The sequence below is a fragment of the Pagrus pagrus genome, assembly GCF_965226575.1.
Source record: "Pagrus pagrus genome assembly, chromosome: 22".
Lineage (NCBI taxonomy): Eukaryota > Metazoa > Chordata > Actinopteri > Spariformes > Sparidae > Pagrus > Pagrus pagrus.
The window spans coordinates 21,622,938-21,648,046 of NC_140204.1; the positions used below are offsets into that span (position 1 = coordinate 21,622,938).

Below are 25,109 nucleotides of genomic sequence, written 5' to 3' on the forward strand. Positions count from 1 at the left end.
TTATAAAATAAGATAAAATAAAATACTGAGGTAAATAAAATAAAATGCTGATGTATCGAGGAGTAAAGGTAAGTGGAACATAAGCTGCAGGAAGATAAGGTCCAGTTTTATTTTTTCATTTTATTTTTTTATTAAAGCAACTTTATTTGATTGGTAAGGGTTTGGTGAAAATGACAAACATCAATCACATCCATTTGGCTACTAGCAAACGTTGAAGCAGCAGTTTAGTTTGAAACTCTCAACCGGAAATCCAGCTATAAAGGCGCGTGTAACTTGACGCTACCTGTCACGGCGCAGTCCTCTGAGCGCAGTGTGTCGTTGAAATGCCGGCTGGCCCAGCAGCACAGGACACAAGACTGACGGCTCGGCAGCAGCGGACACTATGTGCTGTAGTACCCGGTCAGAAAATGGCGTTTTTCATCGTGACCTTGTGTTAAAGGACTAAAGGACAACGTTTTTCTTCAGAAGCCCGGGGATTTATTCTCCTCCGCAGAGCCCCGCATTGTAACGGAATGGGAAGCGGATGAATTGAAAGTGGGACGTGGACACGGGCTGATGGACCGGGGACAACAGGAGCAGCAGCCTGATATAGTGCTCAACGCCAGGATGACCTAAATAGCTGAGAGCTTAATGGACGCTGTGCTGTATGGATACAGGAGACATGACGTCCTGTTAGACCTTGTTACATTGTAATAAGTGACCTTCGTGTTGATGTGCTGCTGCAGTACTGTGTGTAACAAGACACGTGAATGTGCATATGACTGAACAAAGAGGAACATCCCTGCAGCCGGTGTCTAATGCAGAATAAGGGAACAGGAGACACTGTATGGAAGGCATTGTGTTCTGGATGTGTTGCTGACCGCTTGGGTCAGGAGGAAACCAAAAGGAAAATCGAACCCTGCAGGGGGCCCGAGGCTTCAGGGTCCTGCACTCTGTCAGTGCACTGACCGGCCAGCAGCTCTGCTCTGTGGATTAGTACACAGCTCACGAGGCGGAGTGGAGCCCGGGTTCAAAGGTCCACGGAAGAGCAGGGCTGAAAGGTCTTTTCAAAGTGAACCAGCCCGCAGATGCCTTATCTACTCATAAGCATAAGATTGTCTGATTATAATCACCAATTTTACTCTGACCAGCAATAAAGTCAACAGCCAAGCAATAAAAACTGAAGAGTCGGATCTAAAAAGACTTCCTGGGCTGTCCAGCAACATAAACTGCGGCCGTCATGCTTCTGGACTGTGGCCAGCCGTTACCTCTTCTGAGGCACACAGACGTGCCGCCTCGGGTCATAGAGAACTTCATCCTGACTGGCTACCGCTTCCCGAATTACAGCCTGAGGGAGTGCTTACTGTCGGCGTTCAGGCCCACTAATGAAACAGGAAACTTCTGGACACACTTCCTCCCAGTTTTCATCTTTTCCTACTATTTTGTGGAGGTGTTTGGTTGGGAAGGTGCTCCACATGGTGACGCCCCGTTCTTCTATCCGCTGTGGAACTACTATATCGGCGTGTTCTGTCTGCTGATGGCGAGCAGCATGGCCCACCTGCTCAACTCCATGTCTCTGGTGGTAAGAGAAGTCTGCTTCTTTGTGGATTACGGCACTATCAGCTCCTACACTGTGGGCTCATCGTTAGCTTACTACTACTACATCCATCCTCGGGCAGGGATTGTGGAGACTGGAGGGCACAACGGCTCCCATATGGACCCGAATAATGAACCCTCAGGGGCTCCTACATCGTCCTATGCAATTCCAGAGTTCAGTGTGTTCTTTGAGACCTTCTACATCCCGTCCGCATGTTTTGTGGCAATCATTTGCGTCTTGTCTTGCTGTAATACTCGCCAGAGGTGGAGGAAGCATCGATACGTAATCCGAACCTTTGTTTTCCTCCTCCCGTTCCTCGTCTCTTCCACGCCAGTCTTCTACCGCCTCCTCACCAGATCGCCTTACTCCACCACCTCCCCCTCCTTCGTTGCTTCCACTTCCACCTCCATCTTCTTCTATCGCCACTGCCTCTGGCTTCTGGTGTCTGCCGTCTTCAACATCAGCAAGTTCCCTGAGCGGCTAGCCCCGGGTCGCTTCGACATCTGGGGGCACAGTCACCAGTGGTTCCATTGCTGCACCTTTTTGTCCATCCTCGACGAACTCCACATGATCAAGGCTGAGGTGAGGGCGATCCTGCTCAGCCCGACTCTGCTGCTGCCCCCCGCCACCATGGCCCGCCTACCTGGACCTACCATAGCTTCCACCTATGGGGTGATGCTCCTCCTCCAGACCACCATCATCTCCATCATCGTGTGGTTCTCCTGGTGTGCCAACTGTATCTACGGACCCCAGAGAGACCAGCTAGTGAAGGAACACCCCAAGAAACACCTGAAATGCCACTGATCACAAAAATACTTTCTTAATCGTCCTGACTGTGAAGGAAGATTTGCACATGCACACAGAGCCAAGTCACTAAGAGAAGCGCACAATTCGAACAATATTTCCCTTCCGATTTCAAGTCCGTCGTATGTTCCAGCCCCGTTGGGAGCATTTTACAAGCTTTCAGAGGGGAAAATTGGGGACAAGGAGAGATGAGAGGATTATATTCTGAGCTCACCACAGGGTGGCTGTCTGGTTGAGTGGATATTGAAAGACCTTGCCAGTTCTCTCCCCAGAGCTGCTCCAGCATGTTCCAACAGGATGTCTGATGATAATAACTACCTCGAGGGACTGTACACTTCAGGACAGAGGAAAGATGTTGGTAACCAGGAGAACACACGTTCCATATAACATTTGGGTAATGTGGTTTAAATGTCAGCGTGACCATATGTGTCATCTGTTGTCGAGTACTTCCTCCTGTTGCACTTCCCCTTCCTCCGACTGGATCTTTTGAAATGTCTGTGCTGCGGCCGCAGTCGAGCCCATTGTTTCACATTGAACAAATCCTATTTTCTGACCTTTGTTAAACATACCTTCACTCACTCGCGCCTCATTTCCTCTCTCTTTCCAAGTGACCCTTGCAGCAGGAAGTGCGGTGGCCTTGGCGACGCAACAGAAATAACTGAGAGCTCATATCAGTGTTTCCGCAGAGCACTTTCAGGGGGCTGCTCAAACTCGCCCTGTCATTAAGAAGCCATGCTCGCTTTTTAACTGCAAAGGACTAAAACATCTCCGAAGCACATAACCATGTCCTGCTGAACTGTTCTGTTGGGTTAATGTATTCATAGTGCGTGAATACATCTGCTGTGTATGATTTTCATTACACTGATGACTAGTTCCTCATAGATTATGTTCACACTGCTTAGAGTGCTTAAGTTCAGATTAAATGTGGTGTAAATCGTTTTTTTAATAAGTATGAAAAGTGTTCTGGATTTGTGTGGAGCGCACAGAAGTGGTACACACTGATGGCTCATGTTAGTAATATTTTATCATTCAAAAAATAATATGGCAGCCACAGCTCCAGTTTGAAGGCTGGCGCTGTGAACATGGATGAGATGAGGACGATGAAACCAGAGGCTGATGTACACGTCATGTGATGTACAGATGCACGTCATGTGATGTACAGCAGCCCCTCCAAGCAAAAGCCATAGTTTGTAAAAGTGGTAGATGGAATAACGGCAATATTGTAGTTGTACTACACATCAGGAACTCCCTGGACAGATTTGCACTTGACAGATAGATCAACTTAGTAGTTTTCTTAGCCGGTTGTATTTTCAGTATAACTTCAATGATTCCAGTTAGGAGGCCCCGAAGTGCCCAAAAAAAGATTTTTATTTTAATCTTCAGCACATAAGATATGTAAGGACAAAAAATATATAACATGTCATTTTTCAGGACTTTCTTTCAAACGGCATTAAACGTTTGTAAGGAGCTTCTGTGTTTTCACAGATCATAGGATATTTATCATTTCAACAGATGCCAACGTCTGTGATTGGAAATAATAATATATGAGAGGCACAAACTGGGATTAGAGTTAACCATGTGGATTAGATGCAAACATTTCTGGAGAAACTACCATGTCTATATTCAACTTCTAATTGCATGAAGCCTTATTGTTGGCAGTTATCTCTGCACAAATGTTAGCTGTGTCAAAACGCCCGTGTAGACATCTGCTGTCCTGTCTGTCTTGGTGTTTTTTTATTTATAGAACTCTACTCAATGACCCAAAGCCGACAGGCCCCATTTTGTTGCGTAAAGCTGTGGACCTGGGCCGGGTTTGGTTTTGGTTATTTTTAATTCAATTTTATGAAATTCTCTTTTTCTCTCTATGACGGTGCCAATTGTTTACGTCCATGTTCGTCGTGCTTTTCGTATAGATAAACAAATCCCAGAGAGAAGAGGCAAAGAAAGAGTATAGTGGCATCATATATATTTTTTTGAAAAAAAAATCATAAAATAAGTCTGGCCGACATCTACATCTGGCCGACCGAACTGAACCTTATGGTGCGCTGAATCTGGACGCAGGCCCCTCTTTGTAGCCAATGAGTCGCATTAGTCTGGTCAGTGACGTATAAAAAATAATGCAAAAGTTTTGCCCTTAAGGGTTGTGCAAAACATTCTAATATTCCGACTGAAAAATGACAAATACTCAAGTGAATGTAAGGTATTATGTGGTCCACAACATTTATAGATTTGTTTAATTTGACAAAAACAGCGCTCATTTTGAGTTCTCTTTAATAAACTAAAAAACAATGTCTGAGAGGAACTGGGTCTGACACTGACTGAACTCCAGACGAGGGAAGAGGAAATAAGAATATATCATTTTTAAAGAATTCCTCTGCTCAGTGTTAATTTGCACACTGAAGATGGACCATGACGTGTGTGTGTGTGTGTGTGTGTGTTTTCTCCGTGTTTTCATGTTATCTGTCATGCTGTTGGTTGGTTCGTCCTGTGGAGCGGTCCATCACATCTCCAACTGTGAGCTGCTTCTCATACAGCACATTTAACTGTTGGTAATATGTTGGTTAATGTTTATGATCACCACTGTATTCTATTCATATCTGCACATTTACTTATATTTCGAGGCATTCACTTGCACAAGACAAGATTGATCCGAGCTGTATGTTATGTTAGATAGATATGTGACGGAGTACATGTAGAGAGGTTGTGATAATCATGCTGTTATGGTGCACTTTAAAGCTTTTTCTAAAGCTCCTCAAAATGTTCCTTTAAGGCTCAGCCCTGCAGTACTGTATTATTTCAGGTTCAGGTAGCGCTTTCTAATCAAACATCAGAGTCCTTAGATAACGATGTTGAAGCGATGTTTCTACCTCACTGGAGCATTTGTGTCACTCGTCACTGAGAAGAACCATCGTTGAGACCGACCTCGTCCTTTCCCCCTCGTAGAAGGTGGATGCCACACTTGAATCAATGTAAAAGCAGTGTTCAGTATGTGAATGTTAGACTTACAGACTACTGTATCTTACCTAGTGATGCACTCAGGGGTGACTGAAGAAGGATGCTAATATATTATTTACACATTAAATTATGAATTACTGGAGGTGGAGGGTGATCATAGAATCTGCCTGTTAATGTTGAAATAGTGAAAACCCTCCATTATGTTGATTAATGTATCAAATACTAATATGGGTGATTTGAGTTTTATTGAATAAATTATGCAAAGAATTGTGATCACTGTGGCGAGTCATTTATTCTGTGGTGTAGAGGTTCATCATCAGTGTCAGCTGGGTGTGGCTGGATGAGACACCTGGTGTGTTGTCAGTGATGCTGGCAGCATTGGTTACTGTCCACTTGACTCCGCTGTGAGCTGACACACATATATTCACGATATCCCGAGGAGGAATCTGAAAGACTTTCATGATCTCAATTTTCATCTAGCACCACCAGAGGGTCCAAACTTGGACAGACAACAACAACATTTCACAATAAAAATAGAAATAAAAACATGCTAGATAATCATTATTAATCAAACATTACGCCATTACATGCTAAATTTTACATTCTAAGAATTAACATGACGCCCAATCAGGGACATAGATACCATTGAGAACTGAGGTTCCAGATCTTTGGATAATTTGTTGGCATTTTTGCTCAAACAATCACTGGTTAATGTTACTGTGGCTATGTCTAACATTCCCTTAGTTTGAATTATTTACTGGAGATCAGCCGCCAACAACAGACTAGATTTCACATGAGCTGTAGGCTGACCTGCATCATGTGTCACTGCTGAGGGCTACAGCGGCACAAGTTATTAATATTATTGGAATAGCATAGTTAGGGTTGTTTCCCCCCAGCGACTTAACTCTGCATTGGTTTTTCTTAAGCAACCCTGTCTGCTAACAAACACTCAATATGCTGGCTGGATGAATAATCTGTTATTAGTCAGGAAATGCTTCCAGCTCTAAATTCTGCCTAAAATCACAACAAATGTTAATGTCTCTTTGTAAACAGACTAATAGAAATCAGATGTGTCAAATAGAAGTGTTAGTAGGTGTGTTTCTGAACTTTGGACAGAGTCAGGCTAGTGGTTCCCCTCTACTTCTAGTCTTTATGCGAAGCTAGGCTAACCACATCCTGACCTCTGACTTAATGTTCAAACATGAGACTGATATTCATCTCGTCATTGTTGAAAGGACAGAAAATAAGATTTTGTTTCAGAAGTTTAACCAAGTGAAGCATCAGATTTCCTGAAGCAGCTGCTGGTTTGTTGTCTGTAGTGTAGCGAGCAGCAGCTGCTCACAGCTGCTAGCGCTGCTAGAGACTTTCAGACTTTAAAGGTTAGGGGAACTTTTAGTCTGTGGCTGTCTAAGGTTTGAATAATTCAAATGTTTTCAAATGAGTTCTGTCCATTTGCAGAGTTCAGGCCTTTGTGCACTTGTGTGTGAGTACGTGCACATGCTGTAGGTGTGCTGGACCTTGTGGGGAACACGTGCAGCTGGCTTTTATGTAAAAACTGCACTCCTTCCCCACACCAGCTTTTTTCATCCCTGTGTCGCTTCCCACTGTGACGGCTGGTGCAACATAAAATTGAAAAATCCTCCTCAAGTACAGTACTGTTACTGACCCGTCATGTCTCAAAGAGCGGAGGCTGCTGGGTTATTAGTAATGAATGAGGAGGGCAGGAGGAGGACGAAGATGAAACGCATGATGCATTTGAGTTGGACATGGTGTTTAGTGTGTCTGACATAAAACAATGATGACATTTCATATGTTCCCTCTCATTAAACCTCCTGAGTGCATCGTCCAGTTGGTAAAATGAAGACGAGACAGAAACTGTTCCCACTCAGTGTGCAGATACATCACAGACAACATCAGGCTCTCACTTCTCCTCCCCACGTCGACTGTTTCAAACACTGCAGCCTGCTGCAGACAGAGCAGCTTAAAAACAACCATATCCTCCAAACTTTCGACAGTTCTTTTCAAGTCATCCAGTGACAGCCTGCAGACTATTTATGGACTGTAAAAGCTTGTGGGGACTGTTTCAAGGTGCATATTCTCCAGTGTATTAAAACAAAGCTTTCCAATATAGTCCTGTGACTGTGTTGGTGTTTGAAGTTTAGAGCTCTGCAGAGACACGGCAGATGAAGACGAGCTTCAAGCTTTGTTAAAGGTGCAGTCTGTAATAGGTTTAGTTGAAAAAGGGGTTAGAAAAATGAACTAAAATGAACAGAATGTAAAAAAAGAACGTTGATGTCATGCTCACCAGCTAGCCCTGGCCTCTGCTTTCATGTAATACCACCCCCAGCTTCCAGTCCAGACCGCTAGCTGCGTGGCTAACTGAGCTAACTACACACTTGTGGTTACTATGGTGATATCTTGTCCCTATTCATTTGGGGTATGAAGTCAGGAGGTGGCCAGTTCTTACATAATGCATCTTTAAGGTGCAGCTGATGTTTCATAATGGTTCATAAAACACTTCATTGTAACTATGAACTAAAGTTTAATTATCTATTATTTTACCATTCATTTATGATGGTTACTACAAAGTGTTACAGAACAATGAATTAATGACAAGAAAACTATTCCAAAAGGAAAAATCACATTTTATTCTACTTTTCAGTAGTTTGTGGCGTAATGTAATGTATTCAGGCATGTAATGAGTAAGGAACATGGAACAATTCAACACAAACTGGATTTTGTCAGTCTCAGAATCAAAATGACGAGTGTTGCAGGGTAAAAGAGCAAAAACATTAAGACATTAAGACATAAGATATCACATGTTCAGTCATTAAGGCAGTCAATGACATTAACCTGACACACTGACAAAAGCAGATTTAGGATAAAGGTTGGAATGTCTGAAGAACCAGCAGGAGGGAGGGAGGGAGGGGAGAAACACTGCAGAGAGGATTTCAATGAACCAAAGTGACACCTGAGGGGGGAAGTCTGATGAAATCAGTGCTGCCATGTTAGAGAAACATTACTGTAATACAGTCTTTTAATCACAGTAATATTCTACTCTCTCAGTCAGGTCACACTACATTTCTTTCTTCATGATGAAGAGGTTCATCACATCCAATTATCATGATCACCAACACCTCACCTTTGGGTCTTTTTCTGGAGCTTTCAGTCATACCCTCACCACTTACATGTTCAAAGATTCATTTTCATTCTGAGCATTTCAAGGACTCCTTGTCCATGTTGTGATTAAGAGTTTAATTCTGGTTTATTACACCGTGGGTCATTTCTAGCAAGGGATGTGCATTGTTAGTATATTACTGACACCTCCACTCTTAATGCTTTGTTATGTTTCACATGGAGGGCAGGTATTAGCTCTGTGTGGCTATGTTAAACTGTGTTAAGCTGTGGATGAAGATGGAACCTGTGGTTTTCTTGTGAACAAAGTTTCTGTTCTGCATTACTGCATTACAGCGAGACACACTGACCGCATCCTTCAGCTCTAACAAACATAATGCATTTACTTCCTCATAAAACAAGTGTCAAACCTGCATCGTTCACAAGTTACTCCTTCCCTGATTGTTGGCACACTGCTGCATATCTTGGCACATTACTGCCACCTGTTGTTCAGTGGAATAGTGTAAAAAAACTGCCTGTTGCCATGACTCTGCCATAGCTGTTGTACCAAAGCATATCAAAGACACACAGTTTTAAACCCAGCTGTAGATACAGTAACACATTAAAACTGGACCCAAGATGTAATAAACTGGAGGAATCATTTGCCTTGGTTCAGAAGTAAAGTGCTGCTGATGAATGAAGTAATCCTGTGACCATAAATCATCTCAATATTAATATCTCATATATATCATCTGCTATGGAATTAAAAGAAGTAGCAGCATTGTCAGAAATGACAGTATTGTGATATATGTTGTGGCTCTTGGCATCAAACTTAGACACTGACTGGGTTCTTATTGGACGGTATTCTTTGTTAGCTCACTACGGTGACACCATGTGGGACTGCAGCTGACACTCAGAAACACCACTCTCTCTCCTCCTGTGCTGCGCTGTTAGTTTTCGGACATCTTGCGGATCATGTAGTTGAGGATGCCTCCGTGGTGGAAATATGCCAGCTCCACGTCAGTGTCGAATCTCATCCGCACCTGGAATGTTTTCCCTGTGTCGAGCTGTGAGGGCAGACAGAGACAACATCAGGGTTTAGATTACCTCAGCAGCGGAGCGATGGCTCATGTTCTACAAGAACGTAACAGACCTTCACGTCCACCGTCATCCTGGGCGTGAGCTGCTCGGGGACGATGATGGTGTAGCGCTCTTGGCCGGTCAGTCCCAGGCTGTCAGCGGTGTCTCCGGGGAGATACTCCAGAGGGATCACTCCCATCCCGACCAGGTTACTGCGGTGGATCCGCTCGTAGCTCTCTGCTATCACTGCCTTAATGCCCTGAAGACACACAACAATTCTTCAACTTCAACACTCGGCTCTTTCCAGCAAGACAACTTGTCACATGACCAAAGTTTCACACAGTGACAACTCAGCTATCCTCAGTACAACTGTATTTACTCTCATTTACAAAAGGTGCTTTGACTTCTTGATGGTTGAGGAAACTAAATTCACTGTCAGCAGAAAGTCTTGCTTGTTATTCTGGTCTCAGTGTTCATGTTACTCCCTTGGTAATGACTTGTCTTGTGAATAAGCACATACAGTCTCAGTATGTGAACAAACAGGCCTTCTATTTTATATCATGCCAAACAGAACATTTTATATCAACCCATTTGTTAAATGTCACTCATCTCTTTAACCATGAAGTACAGAAGATGCCTTGTATTTCAATTTTTCGTATTTTAAAACAAAAATCAAATGCACTTTTGCTCTGATTACAGCGTTCTTCTGTGGAGTACTTGTAGCTCTGTGCTGTATCGTATTGTGACTGTCTCCTCCTCCCTGTACGGGGTAGTATCATGTGTCTGTGACTTGTTTTTGTTCTTTTTATGTCCCATTTTGCACCCACTGTCAATCTACTTCCCTCTGGAATCATACATTTATTCAATCAGTTGAGCAAACTGTATCTGCTGACGAGGAAAATGTGATGTGTGATGGAAGTGCAGCTTGACATCCTTCACACAATAGAGAAACGTTTTCTTTAGTGATGCTCACCAGCAGGAAGGGGCCCTTTGCTGCCCAGTCTCTGGAGCTGCCTGAGCCGTACTCCTTCCCTGCTAGAACCACCAGAGGGACTCCAGACTGCTGGTATCGGTCTGCTGCGTCGAACACATCCAGCTGGACAAAAAGGGAAAAATTACGGGGTGAGACAAAGACGAGTGAGGCAAAAGCATTTAGTTGAGATCAGAGTGACTTCAGTCAGACAGCACAGCTTCTGCAGAGTTAGCAAGTGACAGAGAGGTGCTGACCGTGTCTCCTGTTGGCAGGTGGATGGTTTGTGGAGCCTGCTTGTTGAGGAACTTGTTAAACAGACGGATGTTGGCAAACGTCCCTCTGGCCATGACAGCATCGTTACCTCGGCGTGAGCCATATGAATTGTAGTCACGAGGAGTCAGACTGTCAAAACACAGTTAGTTTCAAGAGTGACTGCTTGTTGCCTGTCAGCTCGGCTCTATTTACACTTCACATGCTTCATTGAAAATGAACCAAGAGACAAAACACACATCAAAGTCTGCTGCTAATACCCCTCTACAGTTCAACTGGTTGGGGCAACTCACCCTCTGCTGGTCAGGTAGCGTGCTGCAGAGCTGGTCCTGGCGATGTTCCCTGCAGGTGAAATGTGGTCTGTGGTGACCGAGTCTCCCAAGTTCAGCAGCACGTAGGCGTCCATTATGGACTTGGGTGGGTGCAGCTGCATGGTCTGAATAAAGAAAAAATATTCAAGATACAGTACAGCATTACACAAAATAATACATAACACAATAACAATAACCAGAATAATATTACGTTATTGTATGAATAATCTTCAGTAGTAGAGGAGATACTAGTAATGAATAACAGTAATAAACAGCAGCAGCCCTCCTATTAAAAACATAAAAACAGTAATAACAGCAGCAGTAAGAGAAACAAGTTCAGGGCAGTAAACATTCAAATTAAATGATTTACCAATAACTGAATTCTCAGATTTACATTTGTTTATTTATGAGAAGAAATCAGCTAAAAAAAACATCATAAAAGATAAAAATTTTGACTCCAAAGTCCACTTATTATAATATATAATTATTAATTGTCAAGTAGTGTGCACATGGTGGCCTATTTAAACATCAGATTAACATCAGATAATCATAGTTAATGGCTTAGATTTAAAGAAGACACTTACCATTAACTGTTTTAGCAGCACTTACTTAATTTCTTCATGAAAATAATAAAAAATAAAATGACACTTCAATGTTTTTCGTTTAACAGTGAACCTACTAAAATACAAATGATAAAACTCTTTAAGTTTGCTGCTTTCACACTTCTGGTCCGCTCTCAGAGGCTCCATTTTCATTGCGATTAATGTTTGTCAGTTTCATTAGCACTTTGATGGCAGTTCAACATTTCCAAACATGGACATTTAAACTGGATTTTAAAAGTTGATCATTGATCATTGAAAAATACAACTTCTATTAGTTTGCACTTCCATCTGCTAGCAGTGGTAGTAGTTGTAGTAGTTGCACAAGTTTGGGAAGATGTATTGATTTGTGTATTTACCAAACCATCAAAGAACGGTGGTGACTTGATGTAGGTGGATTTGGGGTCCCAGGTGTACAGCTTGTCAGAGGGAGCAACCAGAGAGTTCCAGCGTTCATTCACGTTCTGCAACACAAAGAATTGATGTCATTCACACATCTGTATCACACTGCTGGGACTTGCTAATTTTCCTGCCAACAGATAAAGGATATATTACCTCAATCTTCTCATAGACTTCTTTGAACATTGACGGGATGACGAAGGTTCTCTCCACAGCCTGGATCTCCTCCCGTGTGGGCCAGATGTCCCTCAGGAAGATCTCTTTACCGTCACAGTTAATGGCTACAGAGGAGACAGAAAACCAGAGGGCTAAATTATCGACTGCCTCTGTTTTAAACCTCAAGCTCAACCTTGATGTACAGGCCCATATAAAGATAAAGACAAGCAACTCTAGCAGCATTTCTACAGACGAAGGGAGGCTTGTAGAACAGAAGTCAGCGTAGATTAATATTTGATTCCTACTGTATTAGAAGTAAGAGCTTGGGGTGTTGGTACAATGCAAATCTCAGGGATGTAAACCAAGTCAAGAGAAGAGAAGATGGGCATTAAGACCATCGACAAAAACTCAAACTCTGGTGTCTGTATACTGTATAAGGTGCCCATCAATCAAGTTAAAAAACTTGAGAGGACAGTCCGGTCCTTCATGAAGAAGTGGCTGTGACTGCCAACATCTCTAGGCAGCATCTACTTGTATAACAAAGGAGCCTGGAACTGCCTCTCTGAGGGCCGGCTGGAGAATTAAGTGTGAGAGAACTGAGCTGAATTAGAATCCTGGGATAAAGTTATCCAGGCAACTAGAGCAGCAGGAAGGAAATGGTGTCCAGCTGACGTAGTCCAGCAGGCAAAAGCTGCACTCAAGCATGCCGACATTGTTGGGAAGGTGCAACAAGGACGAGGGGGTCTTGGCACAGGGTGAAACAGGCCCCTTCTGCCACAAAGCGACAACTCTGAAAGCCAATGCGAGTATTAGGGGTGGAGCTGGACTTCAAGATAAGCAACTGCCATTTACCATAACACCCCCACCCCCCACCCCCCCCACCCCCCCCACTGAAGGGACTGAGATATCCAGTCATGTGCTGGAACTGACATTCAGACTGCACTGCAACCACATGAGTCAGTCTCAGACTCATAGGCTAACCCTGTAGGCTATCTTTTTGAATGTCAACTTTGTCCAATCAGATTGTAACAGATTTGTCTGTGCAAATGTCATTTTTAAATCCAGAGACACACTGGAGCCAGTCCACCCACTGTGGACACACAGCAACCTTTAGATTCTACATTTAGCTGCAGCGTGCACTTATAATTCTATCTGTTTACAGACACACACTGGGTTAAACCCTGATGTACTGAACTCTGTTACCACGGTGATAAAATGTCCCAGACTGGTTCCATGTCAAGATGATGATCACTGGCCACGTCTTCACCAATCAACTGCACTCAGATGTGCTGGTTGCTCTCAAAATATACCTACTCACCAATGGGCTCTCTCTCAAAGTCTATCCTCACAGTGCCGGCTATCGCGTAGGCGATGACGAGCGGTGGAGAAGCCAGGTAGTTTGCTCTGGTGTTGGGGTGGACTCTCCCTTCAAAGTTTCTGTTTCCTGAGAGCACACCAGCAGCAACCAGGTCCCCCTGAAACACACATCAATGCAAAAAACTCTAATTATAAAAGTAAGAAAGAAAATATAGATACAATATTTTGAAATGTATCACTGTTTATCTACATAACTTGAAAAATGAGAGTGAAGAAAGACTTAAACTCAAGTAAAAGCGCATGCAAACAGAAATAAATAGAATAGAATATGCCTTTATTGTCACTATACACATGTACAATGAAATAAAGAAAGCAAAGGTGGGTTTAGTGCCTACAATATTCCTGTTACTACAGGACAAGCGTGCATGAAGAATGCTGGGAAGAGAAGAAAACATTTGAATGAAGCGAAAGGGCCTGAAGAGAAATGAAATGAAGCGGCAGGGATGTGGAGACAGCCTCTTGGTACCTGAGTTATGGCCTCCACCACCGGCTCTGGGAGCGGCCCACTGTTGCCTATACAGGTCATGCAACCATAGCCAACAACCTCAAAGCTAACAGGAAAGATAAAATGATTGTTTACAACGGTTGGACATGATCTTCAAAGAGCTTCATATAACTTCAGTTGACTGCACAGATACATGAGTGTAGTGCTAAGGTCAAACACATCTTTGCTGCAATGTCTTGGTATTGTGCGTCACGTAGTACTAATGCAACAGTGCGACTGTGAATACTTCAAGGTAGAGTGACAAAATAAACTTATTTGTGTACATGACTTGGACAATATGACGATATATACAGTGAGCAGACATTTTTACTTGAATGTGGTGAAACTGATGCGGAGCAAACTATCTAACACTGTGTTCACCAACCAGCCAAACATCCCGCAAGAGCCAGGAGCGAGGCTTGGTCGTGTCACACTTGTATCAAAGAGGTGATGTACTGTTTTACTATGGGACATGCTTGACAATCTGCCAGAGTGTAAAAGCAGAGCTGTGAACTCTGCTCCACTTTATAATAAGAACTTTACTGATGACTGCAGTGAGCCCACTTCAACTCTGCCTCAGTCTCATCATGGTCTTTGATACTCACTTTGATGAAGCATTTTAGCCTTATTTCTTTTTAGTGATTCAGTGGCTCCAGAAAGGCTTTGAATTCACTGTCTTAGACAACACAGACACTACCGTCTGTCTCTTTTCATCTGTAAATACTGTTTCAATTACTGTCCAAGAATATTTTATATACCATGATATTAGTGTGGGGTAGGTTTCCAGATTTGCCGGTCCAGTGTCGAGCTTAAACCTGTTTGACATTATGCGAACTGACAAGAACCAGCATTTGTCACATGTAGGTTGAGAGCCCGAGCAGCATGAAGCTAGTTAGCAGGAGCCCTGGACAGCTGATTAGCTTAGCACCACAGGGTGGCGCCGCTCTATGATTTGGTGATGTACTAGAGTTGCGAGTTGTGCACACTATACTACAGAGCCTTGGTTTGATGTGCTCCCCTCTGCACTGTAACAGTAAATGCATTGCACTTTTAATACATAGTCAACATTTCCTGTATCTGTTTCAAATTAAAAGCCCCCAACATTTCAGTGGGAATTTCCTACCAGGGCTTTTAATGTGAAACACTTGCAGGAAAGAATAAAAAAAAAACACGATGTGTCACAGTCGTCCTGGTGGATTGTGTTGCCACTACCCTCCCATTCATGGCAGCTCATTATGTTCCACTCAGGAGGGGCTGCTGACTCAAGTGTGACATCTATTGGTGAAATTTGATATACTGTCCTGTCCAGTGTTTCACTTAATATCAAACCGATATGTAAGATTTAACACCAGCCCAACCCTATATGATATACTGTATATATACACACTGATCAGCCACAACATTAAAGCCACCTGCTTAATATTGTGCAGGTTTAGTCATCAGTTTCACTGTCCTGCTGGCTGGTGCCAGGACCTAAGGTTTCCCAGCAGGACATTGCATTGTAACGAGATGATCAATGTTCACATCACCTGTCAGAGGTTTTAATGTTGTGTCTGATCAGTGTATACATTGCTGTTTAATTAAAGCCCGATCAATGCGTGATTCAAGACTCTATATAATGATATCATATTATATATTAGATATTGAGATCTATAAGTTTAAAACAAGATATCAGTTAAAAATTGTTTTCTAACATAATACCAGAGTCTAGGGTTCACATCCAGTCTGTGGTTGTGTTTAGGCAACAAAAGCACTTTGGTTCAGGTAAAGAAAAGGTATTTTCAGGCAAAAGTTTACATCCAGGTAAGACAGAATAATTAGAGTCGGCAAGACTGCCATGATGTACATGTTCTTTACAAGTGTATGTAAACTTTTGACTACAACTGTAAGAAGACTTAAGTTCAAGGGTGAGGGAAAAAGCTAGCAAGTGGTCCTCACCAACTGCATTTGTGTGTCAACCTCCAGTTTTCCACGGTTAAGAATAAACTTTTGCCCTCAACACATACTGTGTCTTTTCTTCCATGTTTGGGATGATCCACACATAAAGACATCTGACTGAAGGAGTAATCTGAGCAGCTCACCCCAGCTGAGACAGGTACTTCATGACACCACTCTCCTTTAGGTAGTAGGTGACCACACCGCTGCCAGGTGACAGGCTGGTCTTTATGTACGGCTTCACGCTCAGGCCACACTCTATCGCCTTTTTAGCGAGGAGTCCTGGAAGAATAGCATTCAGTCCAATCAGTCTCCACCCTGACTGGGATACACTCACAGTTCATAGATGTACTGTCCACCCACCTGCTCCGAGCATGACTGATGGGTTGCTGGTGTTGGTGCAGCTGGTGATAGCAGCGATGACCACTGAGCCGTGGCTTAACGTGTACTCTTTTTCATTAAACTGGAAGGGGACCGCAGTGCTGTGACGCTCAGGAGCCACTTGGAAACCCTTGAAACTTTGCTGAAATGTCACAGAACAAAATGACATGAGTGGAGTCAACCAACGCCCCGAGGAGTCATGGAGACAAGCTAGAGCTCTCACTAAAGAACAGGGCAGGGTACAGTTTGAATCGTCTTTGCTGAGCTCAGCCAATACTGAAGTTTTTGTAAGGATACCAAAACAAGATTATGTATCTGAACAGACATTTGATTGTTGACTTTGTGGCTTTCTACTTACCATAGTCTCATGTTTCCCGTCATGACTGTTTATCTTATATGCAGTATCCTTATTTCTCACACTAGTCTTTTAACGCAGCCTGAGGAGCATGCTGCATTTCGTGGGACAAATAATCCTTTCTTAACTTGATGCATGAGAATATGCTGATACATACCTTTGCTCCCAAGCAGGTTTCAAAGTCATTTTTCATGTCGGACACCGGGATTCTGTCCTGGGGTCTTTTGGGACCGCTGCAGCATGGAACCACTGTGTCCAGATCGAGCTCCACAACCTGAGGGAGAGAGAGGTGGTTCATTTTACATGTCTTTGCTTCACTGTGATCTGCCTGTGCACACACATACCTTGGTAAGTCATTCTTTTCTGCATATACATTTATGGCTGAGTGTTATGATTAAATGAATCATGTTTTGCTTTTATATGCTGGACAATCTGTAATAGAAACCTGACCTGAGTGAAATCTGGATCCTGTGAGACATTGTTGTAGTCTCTGAACATGCCCACTGCCTTCAGGTACTTTGTGATGTAAGCCAGCTTTTCTGCTTCTCGCCCTGCAAAACAAACAAACGGAGACAAACTCTGAAAATAATATCTGGTGATAAATCAGAGAGGTGACGTATCCATTTAAGTGAAAATCTCCAGTCAGTTATTGAACAATGCAAATGAACTCTGTAGCAGTACTGTATTGTCTGTTAAGTTTTCTGCATTTGTGGAATGTTGGAAAGATGTTGGGTTGCTGTAGGAGGTACAAGCTGGTTTTACAAAAATACAAATCGTGGAAAATCTAATCTTGTGCACATAGATGGTGCTAAATGAAACATTTAGAAGTGAATATTTTCATCCGCATTCATGTGAGGTCACACACACAGTTCGGGACATTACAGTTAAACCAAACTCTGCAGCTCGGCACCCACCTGTCTGCTCCAGGTACTGAATGCTGACGTCATCCACAGGGAAGAAAGCTGCTGTGGCTCCGTACTCTGGACACATGTTGGCAATGGTGGCTCTGTCTGCGATGGACAGCTGAGCGACACCGGGGCCAAAAAACTCCACAAACTTGCCCACCACACCCACCTGACGGAGGTGCTGAGAGCATAAGGGGAAGCCATTAACACTGAATACAATCAAATATTCTCTGCATAGCTCTTGTTTTTGAAAACTGCACTGTGAATGGTGTCTTGGTAAATCGTTTGTAAGTGTGTAAAAGTGATTCTAGTTACCTTAGTAACAGTGAGGACGATGTCAGTGGAGGTAATGAGCTTGTCTGGGGTCCCACTCAGCTTGTATCCCACCACCTCAGGCAGTACCATGCTGATTGGCTGTCCCAGCATTACAGCCTCCGCTTCAATTCCACCCACACCTGAAGGTCACACCACCAATCTCTATTAGAGCTCCAAGATCAATTCAAATAAAGTTCAATCAATTTAATCACATGTTTTCATGTTATGAGTGGCTGATAGGGATAAACTAAAATTACACAATCTGAATATCAACTGTAGAGCAGAGCATGAGAAGGACAAGTACAAAGAGCAGAGGAGAGAGAAGGAAGACAGTCAGAAAAAGTAGCCAGCAGGGACCCAGCCAGCCACAAATTGTGTGGCCTTTTACATTACAATTACATTGTAATACCACTATTCCATTATACACTCTGCTCTTTATTATTGCGCATTTTAAATAGTTGGCCAATTGCAAACAAGAAGTAGGCTTGTGTGCTGTAGCCATGGAGAAAATGTATGATGTGGAAAAACATCTATATAGTAACTTGATCTACTGCAGAGAGTTCAATTACACCAATTGAATAATTGGTCAATGACAGAAAATACAAAAGTGCTCTGGGACATTTTAAACTGTAAAACGACAGAGAGGCTGAGACACAGCCTACATTGTCCTCATGACGCAGGTGTGTTACTGTGACAACATTTACTCTTCCAGTGTGTGTTTACAATGTGTCAAGATCACCTAATGATACAGCAGAGCTATAACTCATTCAGTTGTTTATTCATTAAGACCCAGTGATGTCTGTGTGGAGTATATGGAAAATGCAGTGGACTTTTTTGTGCTTAAAGGGGAACTACCGTTTTTTACAACCTGGACCTTATTTCTAGGATAAAATACGATGATTTACTCACCCAGATCACTTTGGTGTCATTTGGAGTCGTTCGGACGAAATTAGATCCAGTGGAGCGCCACGTATATCCATATAATGCGAGTGATCGGGGCACTGAAGTGCAGCCTCTATGAGCATTATCTGCCGCAAAACTAGTTCATTTCACCAATATTTTGTTATGATACGCTAGTGCTATTCCCCTCTGAGTCCGGGGTTGGCTGTTATCAACATCCAGGGTCTGTAGGTTGACCTACTAACCTCTGACCTGGATGATGTCATCTCTGAAAGCCGCGCGCACCCGTGACAGCCGGCTTGTTTACTCGTAGTTGGCTACTGCTAGTTTTTTGCAACATGGCTGAATATTTTTCTGATTCTGAGGTGGTGGACGATGACTTTGTTTATGATGGACGTCCTTACCGTTTTGAGCCAGAGTACACGGATGAGGAGCTCGTTGAAAGGAGGATGCGGAGGCAGAGAGAGGAACAGCTGGCCAAAGAACAACAGACGGCTGCAGCTAGGCTAAACTGCTAGGTCAACCTACAGACCTCAGATGTTGATACCAGGCAACTCAGGAATAGCACTAGCGTATCATGACAAAATATTGGTGAAATGAACTAGTTTCGTGGCAGATAATGCGTTATATAGAGGCTGCGCTTCGGTGCCCGGATCACTCGCATTATATGGATATAGCGGCGCTCCACTGGATCTAATTTCGTCCGAACGACTCCAAATGACACCAAAGTTATCTGGGTGAGTAAATGATCGTATTTTATGCTAGAAATAAGGTCCAGGTTGTAAAAAACGGTAGTTCCCCTTAAATGTTCAATCGTCAAGTTGCAGCCACCAGTGTTTTCCAAAGCAGCCCTGTCTGTGCCATCAATGCAATTCATTATGTGTTTTTACATTAATTATTTTGTGAACATGTGGGGGCTCGTCTGGGAAGTTTAATCCAAGCTTTCCTTAAGATGTTCTCACTGGTCAGCTGTGGACAGTTGGAGACTGATTCTCAGAGCCCAACCTCTCCCTACAGCTGCATTCAGACCAAATGCAGCGTTGCAGCAAAACACTGCAGGGTGGTTCAGCGGTGTTGAAGTGTAGGAGTCACTCCATGGTCTGTGTGTGTGACGTGTATGTAACCCCTCGCCCATCAGTTTGCAGTTTGTTGTAATGCTACTAGCGTGCTGGTCCTAGCCACAGTAAACAATCAGGATGCGAGGCAGATCATGACTGTTTGTTTTAAAGTGGGGCACAAGGCCAAACAGAGTGATCACAAGGGAAACATCATGCTCAGAGAAATATTTCTTGTGTTCCCTGTGTAGCATTTAGCCATCCTAACTAACATGCCCAGCTGCTGACCAGGTAACCCTGCCTCCGATCTCTGGTCATGCCTCTGACACAGTAGGTTAAGCATGCCAGTTCTACAGTGACTGTTGACAGCGTATAAAGTTGGGAGCATAGTGTCAGTGTGAAAGTTAACTCACTAAAGGACTGATCGGCTTACATGCTTGGCTCTGAGCACAACTTTTTCTTGACTGGAACCCTCACTGATGACTATGAACAGTCTCCACAGACACATGTAACTCAGAGCTGAATGTCCAATGCTGAGCAGCAGATATACAGTAGATGAGACATTGTTCTTACCCCAGCCCAGGACTCCCAGTCCATCGATCATTGTGGTGTGTGAGTCGGTGCCCACCAGGCTATCGGGGTAGAAATACCCATCGTACTTAAACACCACTCTAGCCAAGTACTCCAGGTTGACCTGGTGAACGATCCCTGAACCAGGAGGAATGATTCGCATGTTTCTGAAGGCTTTAGAGCCCCACTGGGAAGGACAGACAATATATTTAAGGGTTAAAAAAATCCATATCAGACATGAAGACACCACATAAACTGGGCTTGTTCAAATTAAATACCTTTAAGAACTGAAATCTCTCTCTGTTGCGGTCAAACTCCAAGTCCTGGTTTAACTGAAGGCTATCAGACCTGAAGGGAAAAGAGCCAGTGAATAAAACGGCATTACAGTGTTAGAGCCTCAGCAAACAGAGGTGATGATCACACTCAATCGATGTGGAGAATAACACAGAAACTATGGACTGATGGTGCCATGGTGGAAAGAGCATGATGAACCTGGTCTTACTTCCTGTTAAAGTCCACTTGGATGGAGTGATCGATGACGAGGTCAGCAGGGCAGACAGGATTAATCTTCTCTGGGTCACCGCCTAGTTTCATCACCGCATCACGCATGGCAGCAAAGTCCACCACAGCTGGGACACCACTGCGACAAGTCAGAGGGTGTTAGCTCACCACCACCACCATCACCATCACCACCATCATCATCATCATCATCAGGACTTCATTGAATCAAAACTGAAATCAATACCATCACTAAAGGCATCATTTGTCATATAAGGCCAGAACGAAGGTACCTCCATGACCTATAACGGGCATCATTACCGCTAACTACTCACTGTATGATTCCCTGTAGCTAGCTGCCGTTAGCTGATTAGCTCAAATAGCCCTGGAGCTCAGTAGCTCTATTAGCTGACTGGAGTTTGCCTGGACAGTATGGAGGTGATTTACAGCGGCTCTGGCCGGGACTATGACTCCGGGGATGAGAATATACAGCAGGCGAGGACAGGAGAGGCATGAAGCAGCAGAGGAGAGAAAGAGCTGGACATCAGCAGCAGGTGAAAACGGCGAGTAGAGCCAGTATATTTTCACATCTTACTCGGTAAACTGAGGATTTATTTGGACCACACCACAGGTGATTGTGGAAAGACAAACCAAAACTGTTTTGGTGAGTTTGATTTAGTTTGTGTCCAGTTTGAATGAAGTGTGTATAACGATGAGTCAACGAGGGGACTAAGCTCGTCTTAGTTCAGTAAAAGAGAGACAATTGAATTCAGTCGGTGTACAGTTGTATTTTTCTGTTTGATAAGGAGAATAGGTGTGAAATGTTTCCTGTCTTTACATTTAGTCAGTTGATTTTGTTGACTTGTCAGGCTGAGTAATGAACAAGACATCTGAGGTTGTCATCTTGGGTGATCGACATTTTTCTCCATTTTCTGACATTTTTAGAAAACAAAAAAAGACTAATTAATCAAGAGACAAATGGGTAGATTAAGAAAAAAAAGCTGTATCACACAACAGTGATTCATCCAATATTGACAACCTATGAAGTAATGGTTGATATGACTGATAAATAGTGTCCACATACGTGAAGTCCTGGAGGATGACTCGGGCTGGTCTGAACGGCACCTCCACAGTTTGAGTCTGTGTCTGCTTCCAGTTGAGGATGCTCTCCACATCTGAGCGCTTCACCAGAAACTCATCACAGTTCCTGACAGCAGACTCCAGGAGGACCCGGATGGAGAAAGGCAGACGGTCTGAGGAACAGACGGACAGTGAACCTCTCTGGAGTATACACTATACAACTCATGCTATGAAAAGAGGTTTCATATCTGTTGTTACCATATCTGGGATCTCCAAGTTTAGACAGATTGTAAAACTGCTGCTTTGGGTCCTTGGGGTCCAGAGGCTCCACTATATGCTGAAAGGGATTGTTCACAGTCGCAGACATCCTCCTCTATGTGTCAGTCCAAATCTAAAAGCAGAAATGTAATCAATATAAGCCTGATTTTAACACCATATAATAAATGGCAGAGAAGTAATGATGAAATGGAACAAATATTCTCTTTATAGAGAAAAGGGATGTTGTGTCACACAACTCAGCGAAAACAGGGTTAATTCTAGATCTGGACTACAACCTGAGGTCTTTCCATATTCAGTGTGGAAATGGATTAGCCTCTGAGGTTGCAGTCCACGTGCGTCGGTACAGCTAGAGGTTACTGAACTCTTGGCTCATGTTTTACAAACCTTACATAACGCTAAATCTCACCAGCAATCTGGTAAAACTTTAAACTGTGAAATGTGCCTGTGAAACATGTAGCTACATGTTTCAGAAGCTGTACTTGCAGAAAATGAACACATACTGAATAAGAATTCAGACAAATCCTGGTCTACTACAATGACGATCCTTCCTTGATGTTATCTGTGTTAAAGGTGAACTGATAAAAAGAGCACCTGAAGGGGCCGTCACATCCTGAATGTCCACATATTTGTCAGGTAAGTTAAAGTGCAAGTCAATTTATGAGGACACTGTGACGTAACACGCCTCCTACAACCAGCAGTGCTTTCCTTTTAAGACATGTGTCAAATGCCACACTATGAAACAGTCATAATGCATGCATTTGTATATGAATTAATAAAGACTAGTGCTGGGTGTTGAGCAGATATATTTTTTGTTTCCAGCTTCCAGCTGTGTCCATAGCAAAAAATATCAAGTACCAAAACCAGGAAGTGTAAATCTGGTGAGATTTGTGGCATTGTTTACGATGTCTTTCACCAGAAAGTCTCTTTTAATGAAGGTACAGCATGTGACAACTGACCACCTGTCAAATTCAAAACAAATAGGAGGACATACCGCTTGTAATCGCTAACTGTTGCTGCTGTTAGCTAGTTAGCTCAGTTAGCCGTGCAGCTAGCAGTCCGGACTCAGAGTTTGGAGAGTGTTGATGCTGATTAGCATGCTGGCTGGTTATAGCATGCTAACTTTAGTACACCTTTTTACAACACAACACACACACATCCGAACTGTCACTCAGATTCTGTTGACCATTTAAATTGTTGAATGTTTTCAAATTAAATTTCAATCCACACTTTAATGTTCCTGTCCGGCTGGACAAGTTAAAAGGGGTGAGTGGGAATGTTCCTGTTTTTCTTCTAATGAAAAACATGTTTACATTCCTCAGATTATTATTATCATTATTAAAAATACAATTTTAACAAATCAGCCCAAACATTTCCATTAAGAATTAAACCTTTTCTAAAAAATTCAAAAATATAATACTATTACTGACGTTGTTTTAACCTCTGTTAAGAAACTTAATCCTGTCCTGCTTGCTTCATTCATATTTCCCTAATGCTCCATTACCCTTACATGGCCCTCTGACGTAAGTTAGCATTAGCTGTGTGGTCAAACTTCAACATTTGCAAATGCATACGTTTTGGATGAACACACAAAGAGAAGGGAACAGTCTAAGAAAAATCACTAGTAGCTTTTCCCATTTTATATAAGCATGACTTGGCATAAAAGCGAAGCAGTTTTGAATTTGACAGCCAAAGTTACCGCAGCTAGCTTACGGCTCAACTATTTTGCATGACAGCAGCAGAGAGAGGTTCTCCTACGTTAGCTAACTATGCCACGTTACTGACGCACAGTTAATAAGACAGTTGAGTCAATCTCGGAGCATTTTAATAACTTACTTGTGTGTGCAGCAGAGGAGACACCGCAGAGCACGGTCGACAAGTAACTGACTGACTACACTCTGTCAGTGACCTGACTCACACAGACACACTGACTTCCGCCGCCAGCAGCAACAACAATCACACTTCCGCCCACAATTTCCTTCGCAATAAAAGCATCTCCTCTGGATTGAAACAATACAGAACAACTCTGACTACAAAACATTTAACTTAATTTTCTCTGTAACTTAACAATATTTCATCTATTCTGTATATCTGTACCTACCACCTTTGAAGATAAAGAATTGACAGTGTGTAGAAAGTTATATTGCAGTAATATAGTAACAACTATGTATTTCAAAATAAAGGTGTTTAATGTTTCAAGGCCAGAGCCCTTATCAGAAACGTCATTTGAGACCACACCTTCCTCACTTCTCTTCTCTTTATGGGGTGATCAACCTACTTAGATTCACCTAATGTCGAGTTTAGTAGTACAATTGTTTATCTTATTGTGTGGTCAAGCTATATTTGGTGTATTATTTCATTTATCAATCTAAAAGGTTCATGAACAGCCTCCAATTCAATTTGAGAGAGCTTTTTATAGAAGACTTAAACTTTAGATTTCTATTTTTTTCACATTATAAATTGTTGGTTATTTACTGCTCCTTATGTTATTTAAATATAAAGTATAACTGACGATCCTCTTAAGCACAGTAATGTATGTAGTGCAACATAACCAAAGTACCTATTAAGTGTGTGACATATTGACAAATAAGATTTAGCATAACACCATAGACATTAGAATTCAACTCTTTATCAGAGCTGATTTTTTTTTATGCGTTGTTCTGGTGTAAATTTAACTGGAAGATCTAGCTCAAGGCCATAATAAATCTCAGGGTTAGGGTTAGCAGCTGTAATGACCGCAG

At 42.8% G+C, this 25,109-nt stretch overlaps 2 protein-coding genes across 2 annotated transcripts; one reads left to right on the forward strand and one right to left on the reverse strand.

Annotated features, from left to right (window-relative positions):
• The first annotated feature begins 323 nt into the window (after positions 1–323).
• paqr9 (progestin and adipoQ receptor family member 9) lies at positions 324–5,608 on the forward strand. Its single transcript, XM_084344897.1, has one exon. The coding sequence runs from the start codon at positions 1,220–1,222 to the stop codon at positions 2,378–2,380; it is 1,161 nt and encodes a 386-aa protein (XP_084201023.1). The 5' UTR covers positions 324–1,219; the 3' UTR covers positions 2,381–5,608.
• Positions 5,609–7,957: 2,349 nt separating this feature from the next.
• On the reverse strand, positions 7,958–24,300 carry aco1 (aconitase 1, soluble). Its single transcript, XM_084344574.1, has 21 exons — positions 24,205–24,300; positions 22,351–22,483; positions 22,097–22,265; positions 21,017–21,154; positions 20,793–20,862; positions 20,518–20,701; positions 17,990–18,129; positions 17,684–17,855; positions 17,220–17,320; positions 16,927–17,043; positions 16,397–16,556; positions 16,180–16,315; positions 14,081–14,165; positions 13,556–13,712; positions 12,238–12,362; positions 12,042–12,146; positions 11,066–11,208; positions 10,757–10,904; positions 10,503–10,625; positions 9,603–9,788; positions 7,958–9,516 (listed from the first exon to the last, which is right to left on the reverse strand). Exons 2-21 carry the CDS (start codon positions 22,457–22,459, stop codon positions 9,400–9,402), a joined length of 2,685 nt encoding a protein of 894 aa, XP_084200700.1. The 5' UTR covers positions 22,460–22,483; positions 24,205–24,300; the 3' UTR covers positions 7,958–9,399.
• Positions 24,301–25,109: the final 809 nt, after the last annotated feature.